The sequence below is a fragment of the Muntiacus reevesi genome, chromosome 17 (genome assembly GCF_963930625.1).
Source record: "Muntiacus reevesi chromosome 17, mMunRee1.1, whole genome shotgun sequence".
NCBI lineage: Eukaryota > Metazoa > Chordata > Mammalia > Artiodactyla > Cervidae > Muntiacus > Muntiacus reevesi.
This window is the reverse complement of record NC_089265.1, coordinates 57778886-57795511: the sequence shown is the minus strand read 5'-3', so window position 1 is coordinate 57795511 and position 16626 is coordinate 57778886. Positions and strand designations below refer to the sequence as shown.

Genomic DNA, 16626 nt, shown 5'->3' with positions numbered 1-16626 from the left:
GGAGGAGCCCGGTGGGCTACAGTCCATGGGGTTGCAAAGAGTCAGACACCACTGAGCAACTTCACTTATCTTCAGGTCATGCTTATTCCCAAGCTAAATGGTCTGGATATTGGTGCTTTCTGAGCTTTTTATATCTGCTTTTAATTTCATTCTGCTTGTTTCTGTTAGGAGACTGTGAAATCATGAGCTGCACTGTTGGTTTACACGTTAAATTGTAAGGTGCTCCCTGACCCTACAGATAGTTGAGCTTGCCTGATGAGGACCGCCAGATGAGGAAGCAGTTGCCATATATTAATAATTCTTCTAAAACATTCCAGTTTTAGAATTTTTTAAGAAATTTATCATAAAAGGGGTGTTCAGCACATCCTCTGATGAAATGTCATTGTAAACTGCAGGCAGAGTGAGGGGAGTAGAGCATTTCTCACAGTGTGACGCAGGGTGGGAGGCCTGGGGAGGTCTGCAACTGCAGCAGGATTCCAATGGACAGGCACTTCATTTTTCTATTCTTGCAGCTGTTTGTGAACTGTGGAACTCCGCTGAGTCAGGCTGACTGAGAAGGGGAAGAAGAAGGTATCCTTAAAATGAGTTTGTCACTGTCTGCTGCTTTGTTACTGCAGAAATGCCATGACTTGTTTAAAGCAGACCACCTCGGTAGTTGCTCTTCCTTTTACCATCAATGTACAGTTCACTTCTCTCCAGTCATTAGTCAGCAGTGACTTGCTTCTGACAGAACACCAAAAAAGGGGAATGCATTTAGTTACACTGAGATGCTAGCCAACTTTTTGTGTCAAATGATAGGAAAAAGAAACTAATTTCTTCGAAGGGTCATCGTATCTGTAGCAATAGGTGGCTCCTGGTGGATAGCTTTCTCCTTTCCCTTTGGATAAAAGAACCCTGTCATACTTCGCTGGAAAAAGATTAAACAAATTCCAATACCATCACATTTTCTTGGGCTCCCCTCCTCCTATTTCCCCACTAGAAAACAGCCATTGGGGAAAGTTGGTATATAAGGGATCCAAGTACTTTTCATTTTTAATTTGTGTGCAAAATTTGAAGGTAATGAGTGAAAACGAGTTAGGAAGTGAGGACCTAAACTTGGAGATATAATGGGTGTGATAAGCCTTGAGAAAGCTAAGGCAAAGTCAGGGAAGATTTAAAGCTTTGCTGTTGCTGTTTTGGAGCCCATCAAAACTTCTGCCACTTGTGGTCCGGGAACAGAAAAGCATGGTGTTTTTACATTTGGAAGCAATGCTGAATACAGCATCTGAGTTTATATCAATTTAAACTAGAGAAAACAGTAACCCCAATATCAGTTTATCGGTTTTTTTGGCAGAACGCCTGACGTCTCAGTATTGTAAAACTGCCCTTTTAAAGGCAAATCATTTTGAGTTACAAGATTCTAGAACTGCGGATAGTACAGAGTATTGGCTGCCTGAGACAAGTTCCTAGGTACAACGTTAAATTTCCCTTGATTCCCTACTGGTTTCCAGAGTGGATTAGGTCTCCTTCTGTGGCACGTGATGACCGTCTCAACTCCAGGACTCTGACCAGGACGTGTGGGCTGTGTCCCCTAGACCGTGTGAACTCCTTGAGGGCAGAGGAGATCTGTCTCGTCTGTATCCCCAGAGTAGAGGCACTCATGACACCTGCTCAGCAAGTGCGTCAGAGTCTGATCCCAGAGGTTGTCTTTGTCACTATTCTACCTGTTTCAGAGACACTTTGAATTTCTTAGGAATTTGTCTTTTAAAAATCGTCATGGGGAATACATAATGTCTGAGTCCATTTATATGAAGTCCTAGAACAGGCAAATCTGGTAGGGAAAAAAAGTGGTTGTCCCTGGGAAGGGGCATGAAGGAACTTTCTTGGGGTGATGGTAAATAAGAATATATTTTGAATAGGGGTGTGGATATATAGGTGTATGCATTTGCCTAAACTTCTTTAGCAAAAGTACCGTTAATATTTGTGCACTTCATTGTATGGAAATTTAACAAAAGAAAAATATTGAACTTTAGTTAATGATATGTATTGCCGAGGAGTTTTAGAAGCATAGGTGTAGATGTCTGCAATTCATTTATGAAAATACATCAAAGATGAAGATGGATTGATAGGTGGAGAGACTATTGGATAATGACATAGCAAACTTGGTAAAGTGTTGACAGCTGAGTCTTGGTAAACATATATTCCCTGTGAGATTCTTCCAACCTTGCTGTATGTTTTGAACATCTCATAATAAAGTGTTAAGAAAAATCATTAGGGTGTTAGCACAGTATTTGATGTCAGCAACATATTGAGAGACTCGATTCGGTTCTTTTACTATACTGCTAATTCTTAGATTGCCATGAAGTCAGGACGCCACATGGAAACACCTGCTGGAGGGGAACACGAGCCTGTGGCATATTACTCACTCAGCCTTCCCACTCGTCCTGCTAATGATGTGGTGGCCACCAGCTCCCTCTCCTCAGGCCCAGGACACATGCCAGACTGGGACAGGGCTTGTGATAAGCTGACGCTGTTATTAGCGTTTTCCTTAAGACTACCCCGCAAGTGAGTGGTTTACTCACACCTGAAGTGACTGAGGTAGGTGGGCATCATGATCTTCCTGCCAGTACTCTGCAACTTTTAATAAAGGCCAGGAAGTTCTTCTTTTATACAAACGTTTATTGTATACATCCACAAAATCTCTTAAGGTAATAGCTCCCTAAGAATAATGTATTCAGAACCGATCAGACACTTTTGTATTTAACTTTAAGAAAGTAATCCTTTTAGAACAAAATTTGGATTTTTCATTTTACCCAAAAACTAATCTTTTATAGTGATGGGCTTTTGCAAGTTAATTTAAACAGAGCAGGCTCATGGACCCATAATTTAAATAGCTTTCAAAAGAGACAGCCATCCATCCCCCACCCACCAAAAAGGGTTTAAAAACTTCTGCGTGGTCTGTGCCCTGGTTACAACTTCTGTCCCTGAACTGTTACCATGTCCGCAGCTGTTGCAAGCTGTTTGGAGGTCCCTGTGTTTCTGTAGTGACTCCTCTCGTGTAGTTAGAAGATAGGCCACACAGCACCAGGTCTGTTCCTGAGAAGATAAGATGATCTTGGCATAATTAACTGCTCAGTAACATAAGTACCATTTGAAAATAGGGAAGTCTGAGCTCTAGCTCTCGCTGAAGGAGGACGCTGTAGCTGACGGGAAGCATGGTTATCCCTCTCTCAACCTCCAAAGTTAAGATGTTCTCCAAACTGGCTTTCTTTATTTTCACAGAGGTTCATGGAACTGTCATCCATGAAAAAACTAAACCTAAACTACATTTTCTATATCCCTGGTTCTCAAACTGTGGTCCCCAGATCTACAGCATCAATGGGAACTGGCTAGAAATACAAAACAGGGGTTCCCACCCCAGACCTGTGAAGTCAACATCCCTGGATGTCAGCCTAGCAACCTTTTAACAAGCCCTCCTGGTGCTGCTAATGCCTGCACCACTTTTCCTGTTCTCTGCTGGAAGGGAAGGGCCTAGAAGGAAATCTCTTAGCCATTAAGTTTTTGGAAATTTGTTATATCAGTAATAGGAAACTAACATAAATCATTAATTCTTTAGTATTAATGCATGCCAAATCTCTTCTATTTAAATTATATTTAAATAATCTAAAATATGTCAGTCATATTTCAGGAATAATTGAAATAGTGATCATTAATGCTATGGTAAAATTATCTAAAGAATGATTAATTTCTCAAAATAATCGGAAGGAGATTCACTCTATTTTCCTTTTCAATGACTTACCAAAAGTTAGCATCCCAAGTAGGATTGTCATTTTTCTAGTAAATTTAAAATAGTATGGCAAAATGAACTGTCAATCACACTGTTAAATAATATAGATGTCATTCTAGGGAGCAGTGTGAAAAATAAAACATGTTCTAAATTTGTATGAGAACTAATCACTGTTTACAGCTTGACAAAAAACTATCAACTGCTTCCTATCGGTATGAATAATTTTCACAGAATAAATCATTTATGAAATGATACACATTCATATTGAATAAACTTGTAAATGGCCAGAACTTTAGTGCACAGATGTGAATGGTTCAGATCTCAATGTGTGTTCAGTGTAAAATGCCAGTTCTGTGTTTTAGAGCAGCAGCCTTCACAAAGGGAAGTGTCATATGCCAGTGGAAAGACAGGGTGAACCATGAAAGTGCAGGAGGTAATGTAGAACTTTGATTTTTTTAGACATCTTATCCTTCTAAAGTTTCCTTTATACATGTTTTATGATGTATATAATAGATGAGTATAATATGTATATAATTTATAAATAACCAAAATTTAGAGTGTCTTCTCTTAACTTTTTCTGTTAGGAATTACATGATCAAAAAAGTTTAGAATACCACTAACAAGAACCACCACTGCCTCTGTCATAGCCTTATGGTTGATTCTGGTCTAAAAATGAACAACATGTAAACAAGTTTTCAAACTAATACTAAATCCAAGTTTGCTATCAATCTTTTAAATAGGTTAACCACACACAAAACGTGTGTCAGATGTTTCAAAGTAGCATTTATTTTTTTAAAGCACATTATGAGGTAGACTTAAACTATTCATTGCATATATTAAACATTTATTAAAAACCTTAAAGTGGATGTAGGTATGTATGTAGATAAGTTCACCTACAATTCTACCATCCATTTGAAAACTCAGAAAAGGTAAAAACCTATTAATATGTTTATAGAAAGCTTTTCTAATTCTGAAATGAATAACATTTGATCTGTTAAAAAACTGTAGGAAAAAGGAAGTTTTGTTTCAATTTTAGATTTTAGAAGTTACTTTACTAAATTATTTTATGGCTAGTTTTCAATGAATGTGAATATCTTTACTAGAAGGTAGATAAAAGGTACTCTAATGCTTATTGTTTTCACTAGGTCAAAATGATACTATCCAAGCAGGACCAGCTACATAATTTGTGAGCCCAGTGCAAAATAAAAATGCAGGCCCCTTGTTCAAAAAATTAAGAATGTCAGGGTTGCTTCAGCAGAGCAGTAAACTAAGTGTGCGGCTTTCCTAGTGAAGGGCCCTTGTGACTGCACAGGGCACACACCCATGAAGCCAGCCCTGGGTCTGAGTCTGTGTCACCTGCAGTTATGGAATACCAAAACCTTAGTTATCTTTGTCCCTTGAGCTCTAGTACTAGACTAGGCATCTAGTAGGGAGTCACGTGTCTGTTGAATGAAAAACTGAATCTTGCCGTTTTCCAGAACAATGAGAAATGCTTAGTTTTTCTGACCTATGGTCAGGAAAAAAACCTTACTCCAATGAATAGTCTGTTCATTATAATAAATGATGAACTTCTGTAGTACTGAATAATTTACACATCAAAATTCTGGCTTCATGGGAACCTGAGGCCACATATGGTGAATCTGATTCATCCAACATTCAGTTCGTTTGATTGATCCTGCTGGCACTGGGAATAAAAAGTCCCTTCCCTCAAGGCTCTTACAGTCTGGTGTAAGAATCTAGTGAGAAAACTTGCTGGTGTTTGGCATATTATGTGAGACACTCTAAATTTCCTGAAAGCGTTAAATCTAAGATTTTCAGAAAGCACAGTGAAGACATAAAAGATGCAGTGAAATTTATTTATTTTTTTTTTTTTTTTTTTTTTTTGATGCAGTGAAATTTAAAAGAAAATTCAAATATTCAACCTTTAATGTAAAAACTGAAATCTAAGGGAAAAAACTCAGGAAAGCTGAAAATTCTTTTTTAAGTACTTTGGACCAGATTTAAACTTTAAAAGTTATTTTATTATCTCTGGCATTTTCATTTATAGTGACATTTATATACACATACATAGAGGAGGGTATGTGCATGGGAGATATATTCCCTGGAACTTTTGATAAAATCCATTAATAAAATCTATTTTTCCATCACTAATTCATTTACAACTAAAAAAAGCACACAGGTAAATTTAAGACTTTCATTTTGATAATAATTTCATATCATTTGAATGGGAGAAATTCTTAAGCATTGTGTTTAGGTTATAAATTTTGGTACAATCTCATTTTGCACTGAGATTAAACTGTCTTTGTACAATGTGATAACCATATATTTTAATAGTTATTGACAAAATTTAATGGCATCAAGAATACTCTTAAGTCCACCTGGATTTTTATCTTCTCACTCTGCACTCGTCTTTTTCCTTCAGAGCATGAAAGGCCCTGTGCAAACACAGAGCCTGCTTCCCCTTCCCTGTACTTCGGTGCATTGCTTTCCTTAATAAAGCAGCATCCTTAGCTTTTGTAATATTTTACTTAGTGGCAACTGAAGAAAATCACTAGCCTGGGCTTTAACTGGGAACTTCAGAAGGTTGTTGTGGAACTGTCAGGAAGGTGGAGCAGCCAAAAAAACTGTCTCACAGATTGTGCATCCAGAGCTCATCCAGCTCTTTAAACCCTAAGCAGACTTGGTTATCTCACCTCCCAGCTCGTAACAAGTGAACACAGCATTTTAGAAGGAAGTGGGAGCCTGTTAGAAGCAGGTGTATTGATAAGTATAGTAAGAAACCACTATATAAGCAAAACAAACTGCTTAGCAGACATAAAATTTTTTACATTAAAAAAAAAACCACACCAGCAGTCTGAGGCAAATGATTATATATACCTTGGGGCTGAGGGAACCACTTTATAATAATACCAATTTGTTATAGCCCTTTACAATTTATGAACTATTTTACATACATCAGAGCTCATCAGATACTTGTAATAACACATGAATATAACTTTTACTTTTTATCATGAAAAAGTGAATTATACTGAGCATGCTGTTTAAGAAGAAGGCAGGTAAGGTATACTGACATATCTGAAAAGACTTGCATCAAAAATAATTACAGGTTTTAAATTTTGGCACTTAAAGAGATATGCATTATTACCCCAAAATTAATATATATGTTTTTCTTCGTGACCAACACGGTGTTACTGAGTGAATTTTCATAGCTCTCGTGACTGCTGGTCATTAAATGGGGATGATTGTCACCAGTAAGTTACCAGACTATCCTGTTAAACACAAGCTTAACAGGTACTTACGGATGCCAACACCATATATTCTGATATGGGAAACACTAGGCTCCTAAAGGATCCTCTGAGTGCTTTTCCTATATTGCACTTTCTAGAAAACAGCTTTAACAATGATGTGATGTGATCCTGGTTCTAGATATAGGAGTGCAGAATGGGTGATTGACCTTTTCCATGCTTATTTTCCTAAAGTTTTTGGTATAGCCTCTCTTCAGGGATGTAACAAGGAGAAACAACAAAATATACATGCTCTTTGGGCTTCTGAGAAAAAAAGACCACAGACATTTTCAAAAGATTAAAATAACAGGTCTCTTCTGCATCAGCCATTTCATTTTCACAATTTCAAATAAAGAACTACTGTGGAGTTGATGTTTTTAAAGTCATTCAACATAGCTTTGCCATAAATATACTACTTTGCAGAAAGCTTTTAAAAACAGAAGTATAATTTATACTATACTTACCAACAATTATACTACTTATCAATTATAATACATTTACCAATTATCATGAATAAAAAATAACGAAATAAAATTTTTGTGTTAAAAAACACCAAATTAGACTTTATACTGTAAGTGAAAGGGGACCTCAAAATCTTAAGTGTAATATCCCCCAATATTAATAGTGGCATTCCTGATGCCCTTTAATTTCTTAATATTACCTGATGACTGTTTGATCATGATCATACCTCAGAGGGGGCTTCCCTGGTGGCTCAGAAGGTAAAGCATCTGCCTGCAGTGTGGAAGATCCGGGTTTGATCCCTGGTTCAGGAAGATCCCCTGGAGAAGGAAGTGGCAACCCACTCTAGTACTCTTGCCTGGAAAATCCCACGGATGGAGAAACCTGGTAGGCTACAGTCCATGGGGTCGCAAAGAGTCGGACACGACTGAGTGACTTCGTTTTCCTTCTATACCTCAAAGAAGACAAAAATTTTACTGAGTTTGCTGGCTATTAATATTTAATTCTCATCTGTGTAACTCTGTACAAGGCTATTAATCCTCCATTTTTCTTTATAGTTATTTATCCTACTTGAGGGTTTTTGGTTAGGTATGGACTGTATGTACGCCCTGCAGTTTATGGCACTAATTCTAATAGAAATTGTCAGTCTTGTAAATGTTCTTTTGCATAGTAAAGAAGATAAGCCAGCTCTGTAATAAAGGACTGCCAGAGGGTGTTAAATAGGTAAATAAATAGGCCAGTTCACCATCCTTTACAAACTAAAGGGCAAAATGGTTGGGTGGTAAGCACAGGCTGGGAACCAAGACACGGGGTTTGAAATCTAGTACATGCCAGCTCTGCTCAGGACAAATCACTTAACCTGAGTCTCCATTTCCTCCACAGTAAGTGGGTGCTCATGTCAACTACCTTGCAGTTTTTGTGAAGGTTAGTAGTAAGGTATGTACATTATTTGACATATGATAGATACTCTATAGTGGTTTAAGAATCATGTGCTGAAATTTAGAGTTGGGCAACATTTCGGCCCAGTATGTAACATGGAGTGCTCTCCAAAGGAGATGCAATATATAGAAACTTCTTATAACCATTGTACTTAGTAGCTTATTTTTACTATCAGCACTAGGTATTTTTGTCTCCAAAACTTTATTTTCTTTTAAATATGTATTTTTTAAAAGTTTATGGCAAACTTGTTTTTCACTGTGTACTTTTTATGATGACTAAAAAAATTTACAATTTTTATTTTAACAACCATGGTAAAGAAAAAAGATCTAATTTTTAAAATTTGTCCTAGAGCCAACATTATCCAAGTGATATGTAACCTCTATGTGTGTAAATGGCTGTCTGGTAGGTTCTACAAAAAATGTCATTTTTATTCATGCATTTGGGTTGCTTAAATATTTCTATTAAGATTTAAAACAGTTTCTCCTTATTGCTGGAATTCTCAGCATCAATACTCCCATGCTTTTCTTTTTCAGTCTATTGGCCAGTTTAAGGGTATCCACAGTAATACAACTTAAAGACTAAAAAAAAGTGTTCATAAATCTTTAACAGCCAGCATAATACAGTAGAAATTGCCCTGAGCAAGGAATGGAGAGACTTGAATTCAAGTCCTAGCTCTGCCACTAATTTTGCAGGATGACCTTAGCTAAGTCACTTAACTTCTACATTCATCAAATAATGAGATTGTGTCCATTTTAAGACCTCTAAAATTGCTTTCATTTGCTTATTTTTTAAACTATCAAAACACCTTCTGGGAGTTGTGGTAAGCACCGGATGGGTACAGAAATATTTACTGATGTAGTAATGTTTCAAGCTGTGATCTAGGAACCATCTGAATATAAATTATTTGGGGTTACTGTTAAAAATACAGATTCCTGTCCTCTCCCAGGCTGAATCAGAACCTCCTAAGGTGAGGGTCAGATTCCTCTATTTTTCACAAGCTCCTCAATGATTATTGGAGAAGGGAAAGGCTACCTACTCCAGTATTCTGGCCTGGAGAATTCCATGAACTATATATAGTCCACTGGGGTCACAAAGAGTCAGACACGACTGAGCAACTTTCACATCAATGATTATAATGCACCCTAAATGTTTGAGAACCACTGGCCTAAGAGAATATGTTCTAAGAGGGAAAAAACTAGCATGTGGCTCAAATTACTCTAACCTCTGGCAAAAACTCCTTTAAAGACAATCCCATTCAAAGTGGAGAAGACTAGAAAAAAGCTGCCTGCGTCAGCAGAGTAGTCAGTCTTATGCCTGGCCCCTGCATGATGCTTTTTACTTGCTGTGTTCCATAACAAAACACAACAAAAGGTCTTGACAACCAAGTCACTGACTGCCACAGTCATGACAACAGCTTGAAAACAAACGGAAGTTCTCCCTTCATTAATAGTAAGAGTTGAACTCAAGGAAAATGAGAAAAACACAACTCTCTTTACTCTCAATTTTCCCTCCATCTGTCATTCTGTGTGATGCAAATAACCTGGTGGAGGAAACAAAAAATCTAAGCTACATTGTTCTCATCACTCTGTGGCCAGATAGACAGTATACTAATTTAATAAATAAATCCTCTTTATACAATAGAAATGACCCAAGCCCCTTCCTTCCTCTCTTTTCCTTTCTAATGCTGTTGACAGGAACAAAATATCAACTAAGGACATATGCTGTAGATTTTAAAATGCATACAAATACAGTAAATTACAAAGAGGTGGTAATGTTTTTTCTAGAATTTCACAACAAAATTCCTCTCATGGTAAAAAACATGTATAATTGTGACAGGAAACCTAAAAGACATTTTGCTGCAAGACTGTCACAGTCGTAAAGGATAATGCCATCATCTGTGCTCATTATAGAGAAACTAACAAGTAACTTTTAAAGACCAAGAATACTGATGAGTGAAGATGAAATTTCTTTTCAGCAACCAGTATTGCCAACATCAGACTTCCGGGTTTTATTCAATACTAGCATCACGAGTTTCTCCTAATCCAACCAAAACTCCTACCAAATGTCCACAAAATTCACACCAAAATCAAAAACAGAAAAGAGAATTAAAAGAGAGGGACCTGACAAAGCTACCAGCAGAGCTGGAGTGTAGTGGCACAGGTCAGCAGGAGCGGAGGAACGCTGCAAAAGATGTTGCTGCCTGGAGTCTAACTTGGCGATGCCTCGTGATGCTGGATGATCAAGTACTCAGGTCACAGGTATGTTCGTGGACCCATAAGAACCAGGATCTTGACCCAAACTTTTAAGATCTTCTAAAAAGAAAATACTTCACCTAAATTGAAGTATATAGAAGTTGAACACCAGTAGAGTTCCTTATTTGACATAAGTTGTGCCTAAAACTTTGGCTGATACAAAGAAACCCGTCCACTAAGGCACCCAGAGGCGATCTGACAATGTGTTGGAGAGAACTTTGTCGTCAGTACCACATCATTGTGAGAGTACAGAGAACGGATCACCCGCAGGGGACTGGCTTCTTTGGGCAAACAGTCAATAAGTTCACTGCACTGTTTGTCAAACCCCAGTAAGCGGATCCCATATCCGTGTGGGGACGAAATCATTCGCCCATCAGGGCTGAAGCAAAGTTCTTTGATATAACCCCTGCCTACATTGGCTTCTTCAATGTAATGAGTCAGGCGTAGAGAACAGCGAGGTGCGACTGGTCTCACGGGTGCCCCTTCTTGGAATTCATAGACACAAGTCCACTAGAGGGAGAGAAGAGAGACAAGTCAAAGTTACAGAGCCTCATAAATGGAGTATAATCTTTAAAAATTGTGAATAACTATAGTCAGCTGTAACTTATATAATGCAGTACAGCAACTATACTTCAACTAAAATTAATTCAAAAACAAAGTTATAGAGTCCCAAACAGTGCTACAAATAATCTTTCTTTCTCCCAAAGGCTCAACAGAATGCCACAGCTACATCCCTGCTGCAAGAAAACATCCAGATGAATGCTACCCCTCTCCCAATTAACAAAATCTGTAGGCCCCACACTGTCTTATCTACATTCAAATCAAGGTTATTGCTGTACTGTGACACTTGGAAGCATTTTATTCTCTGAGGTTACTGTGACTTCTAAAGTAATAATTCCCCTTTCTGACAGTAACAGCAATCTTGATATTTTAGGGTTAAGATATCTAAGCCCTAGACTACCTCTCCTACACACTTCGAAGACTCCTCTCTCCTTCTGTTAGCAGTGACTTCTGGGGCCAGTGAGATTCTTGGAAGATACTAGCTTTCTAGAGTAAGGAGGATCATAAGGTCATAGAAGATCTTTTCCCCTGGTTATCAGTTCAATCCCTTCCTTTCCCAAAGCTTTCCGTTTTTGTTTGTTTTTTGTCTGTGCTGGGTCTTAGTTAGAGTATGCAGGATATTAGTGTGGCATGTAGGGTCTAGTTCCCTGACCAGGGATTAAACCCTGGCCCCCTGCAGTGGGAGCAGAGAATCTTAGCCACTGGACCACCAGGGAAGTTCCCTCCCTAGTTTTTAAAAAGAGAAAATCATAACACTCCATTGACTTAGCAAAACCTCCCATTTAGTCAGCTTAGCTCAGTCCTGGGTTTACTATGTAAGAGGTTTTTTACAGTGAGATGAAGGAGGCAAGAACTAAACTGGGCTTAATCTGAGCTGATGACTGCTTTAAAGTATCTCCCACTTGCCAAACCCGGGCCAGAGAGGAGGAGAAGGATTCTGAAGGGACAGAGACACCACGAGCACCATGGCAACGGCGGTCCGCTCAGCCAGCCCCGCGGCAGGCGCAGTGCCGCCGCCCGTACCTCCTGATCGTCAGTGTTGCTTGAGCACCGGAGAAGGGTGGCCCAGCCTTTTGGGTGCAGCTGCAAGGATGTGATGCAGTTTCCACGGTCTCTCTCACCAGGAACTTCAGGGGTTAAGACTTCAAGACTATTTCGTGGTGAAATTCCTGAGACATAAGAATATTAGCGTGTGGAATTCCCATTATCAAAAGACTAAGGCAGCTCATCCGAGCTTTGATCTCTGGCAGCTACCCCATTGGGCTTTTCTTGTCTCTTCACCTGCCCTTTCTGCTACCACACGTGAACACACCGAGGTGCCCTGCACTGTGTGGGCTGTGTCTCTGGGGGTGGGTGTAGGGGAAAGGCTATGACAGGAACGAAAGAATCCAAGTTCCTGCAGCAGGAATCAGCGTAACCTACGGCTGAGGCAGTGATGGAGAAGGAACTGGCAGCCCACCCCAGTGCTCTTGCCTGGAGAATCCCATGGACAAAGGAACCTGGTGGGCTGCAGTCCATGGGGTCGCAAAGAGTCGGACACGACCGAGTGACTGACACACACAAGGCAGTCAAGCTGACTAGGAGTCCTTTTGATTTGGATCTACATCTCAGAAAGCTATATAAGAATCAAAGCTATATGGTATGAAAGGAATCTGGAAAAGTAAAAGATAACAATTCTCATCTCAGAAGATCTGATGCTCTCTAGTCCAGAGAAAGAAATACTTGGAAGCCATGAGGACTGCCTTTACGTACATTAAAGATGTATGTAAGGAGCAGGACTTACAGCCCCTAGGAATGTACTATAAACAACAAATTGACCTATAATTTTGGAGGTAACAGAGGACAACTCACACAGAGACATGTCAAGACAAGGGCTGGGAGAACTGTTGGCTGGGGCTCTGCTGTGGCCGTCATTTCTCTCTGCCCAGCCACCAGGGACAGTGACTGCTGCAGAGAGCCACTGTTACAAGTGGGAGCGTGCCATGTCCCTCAGGCGCGTGGGAAACCGCTTTCATAAACACTGCAAGGAAGCAACTTAAAATTTAATACCAAGTGAAGTACTTCAGCAGTTCTGTGCCTATAGAAGGAGTTAATTTAAAAATAATGAACTGCCTCTGTCAGACCCTTTGTGAATTATTTCTCACTTAGATGTGGTCTCTTCTTTTGAAAGCTTCCCTTTAGATTACTGCACTGACAAAAACCTGTGATGTTATAAATTAAAGTTACAACCAAATTATATATAAATAATTTCCCATGTGATTAAACTTTAACAACAATTTTAGGAAAAAAATCGTATTTCAAGAATTAATTTTGAAAATCTACAACCAAAGCAGAAAAGAAACTCATTCTGAATAGGGAGGCAGGGGTTTTTGAGTCTCTGCTCCTTGGAGGTTGCTTAAGAGCTGCCTAAGGGAGGAACCACACCGGTCCGAGGAGAGATGGGGTAGGGAGACTGGAGGGTCAGGGCCTCTCTGATTACTCCTGGATCAGTTACTCTACTTTTATTTCTGCTGCTGCTGCTCCTGCTATTCGTGCTACATCCCTAAAAATCCACAGGAGAAACGTTACATATCCAGGCATAAATCTCTAAGAGGAGGAATACTTAACCTTAAAATGAGACAGCACAGCCTTTAACATCCAGAGGACCGGGTGATGGATAGTCAACAGGTCAGGTTAGGAAAGATTCTGAAACCATTCTTGGAGTAGCCATTTGTATGGCTGATAGTGATCAAGTAATCAAATAGGCATTTACCAGGTAAGCCCCCAGGAAAAACCTTAGTTAGAAGTCTAATTGTACGGTCTCTCTAAATTTCTAGGTACAAGAGAGCTCCAAAAGGTGAGGTGACCCAAAACTACAAAACCAAAACCCCCTGTATTAGCCATCAGTCCACCAGGAGGAGAACAAACAAGAAGTGTTGTAAGACCTCAAACATGGGTTACTATGGAGAGGGATGGAGAGTGAAATTTGTGAGGTAGAAAGCATTTCAACTGAGGGGTAGATGGGCTAGACTAACCAGATGGTTCTACCAGACTGGCTGGGGAAAAACGGGCAAAAGCTAAGTGGGGCCACGTTGTAGCTCACTCTACCCCACAACCCCTGTGAGGCTGCCAGGCATTGCGGAGGTAAGGAAACAGCAGAGCAAGAAGCCTACTGGGCTGCAACCAGGTGACTTTCACAAGCACCTGATAAATCATCCCTTTATATTATGTATTATGTATTATGTATTATATAGCACTATCATATCCATTGTTGTTACTCAGTTGCTAAGTCGTGCCCAACTCTTTGCAACTCCAGGGACTGCAGCACACCAGGCCTCCCTTTCTTTCACCACCTCCCAGAGTTTGCTCAAACTCATGTCCATCAAGTCAATGACGCTGTCCATCCATCTCATCCTCTGTCACCCCCTTCTCCTCCTGCCCTCAATCTTTCCCAGCATCAGGATCTTTTCCAGTGAGTCAGCTCTTCACATCAAGTAGCCAAAATATTGGAGTTTCAGCTTCAGGCTTCAGTCCTTCCAGTGACTATTTGGGCTTGATTTCCTTTAGGACTGACTGGTTTCATCTTGCTGTTCAAGGGACAGAGTCTTCTCGAGCACCACAGTTCGAAAGCATAAATTCTTTGGTGCTCAATCTTCTCTATGGTCCAACTCACATCACTATAGATCTGTACATCACTAATGGAAAAACCATAGCTTTGACTATATGGACCTTTGCTGGCAAAATATTGTCTCTGCTTTTTAATACGCTATCTAGGTTTGTCAGCTTTTATTCTAAGGAGCAAGCGTCTTCTAATCTTGTGGCTGCAGTCACTGTCTGCAGTGATTTTGGAGCCCAAGAAAATAAAATCTACCACTGTTTCCATTCTTTCCCCATCTATTTGCTATAAAGTGATGGGACCAGATGCCATGATCTTCATTTTCTGAATGCTGAGTTTTAAGCCAGTTTTTTCACTCCTCTTTCACCTTCTATCAAGGGGCTCTTTAGTTCCTCTTCAATATCTGCCATTAGGGTGGTATCATCTACATATCTGAGGCTGTTGATATTTCTCCCAGCAGTCTTGATTCCAGTGTGTGATTCATCCAGCCCAGCATTTTGCATGATGCTCTCTCATTTAATTTCTGTAACAATATTCACTGGAGTCTGTATTTCCCAACTATTCCCTTTCCAAAGTAGACCAAACTAAATCCAGGAAGTAAAACCAAGATTCAAATTCCAACAAAAATTTAAGCCCACGATATTCAACCTAGAGACTCTGGCTAGCTTTGTGGGGTTTTGTTTGTTTGTTGGCCAAAAACTGAGGTACATGTGGGATCTTAGTTCCTTGACAAGGGGTGAAACACGTGCCCCCTGCAGTAGAAGTGCAGAGTCTTAGCCACTGAACCACCACCACGGAATTCCCTGGTTAGCTTTTTGAAAATGATTATTGAGGGGCAAGGAATAACCTCATTCTATTGACTTAAAATCAAATCAAAGAAAGCTATTTTAGCATCTATACACATGATTATGAAATCCAACTTTTAACCTACCTTCTCTTTGTGAGGTGCGTGACATGTGTTTCTCAGAAGATGAATTAGAATCACTGTGATGACAAGGTGAACCAGAAACTCTAGGACCAGATGAACTTGACAAAGTGGTAAGATCTTGAAAATACAAAACATTCTAACAGTGAATGCTGGTAGTGTCTCAACTTTTTAATAATCTACTTGAGTCATATTTTTAAAGTTCATCTGAAGCATGCCAAGGACATACCCACCTAAAAGTGGTCCATAAATAACTAAGATTGAGGTGGACAAGATATTTCTTTGGGATGTCCTGTCCATTCCAAGGCTTAGTCCCTTTCTAAAACTCTTTACACCAATGACTTCCTTAAGTGAAATAAAAATGAAAAACCAAATAAACACAGGAACATCTTGAAAAGTAAAAGTGAAGTCGCTCAGTCGTGTCCGACTCTTCACGACCCCATGGACTGTAGCCTACCAGGCTCCTTCATCCATGGGATTTTCCAGGCAAGAATACTGGAGTGGGTTGCCATTTCCTTCTCCAACATCTTAGGTTCCCCATTATTTCTGTAGTGAAATGGAATAAGAAAATTCAGCATGAATGAAAACTGAGCTGCTCAATCTGTTGTTTTATGTTAGAATAGCATCCAAACAGGCCCATTACTGAAAACACGAACAGATCTTCCTTAGAGCATACCAACAACTTCTATCATGCTTACTAAAATTATGTGAATACTATCTTTGAAATGCAATACAAACGTAACATTGAAATCTGAGAAAATAAAATGAATATCAGATAGGGGAGTCTGATGTACTACTTCAAACAGCAGTCTCTATGTCACACTTTTCTTATAGCCCCACACATC

General features: G+C 39.5%; 1 protein-coding gene across 3 annotated transcripts in view; it reads right to left on the bottom strand.

The window, feature by feature from the left end:
• Positions 1-2058: 2058 nt before the first annotated feature.
• Positions 2059-16626, bottom strand: part of DCAF10 (DDB1 and CUL4 associated factor 10) — a 59699-nt gene continuing 45131 nt past the window's right edge. The window contains exons 5-8 of one of the 3 annotated variants that reach the window (XR_010659503.1): positions 15788-15901; positions 12285-12430; positions 7739-11210; positions 2059-3075 (exon numbers count right to left, since the gene is read on the bottom strand). Coding sequence is in view for 2 of the 3 variants with exons in the window: in XM_065908018.1 (XP_065764090.1) it covers positions 10842-11210; positions 12285-12430; positions 15788-15901 (629 nt within the window). In the remaining variant the exon portion in view is untranslated. Of the gene's footprint in view, positions 3076-5656; positions 11211-12284; positions 12431-15787; positions 15902-16626 lie in introns of those variants that run through there. The other 2 variants (XM_065908018.1, XM_065908019.1) reach the window with 2 other exon arrangements.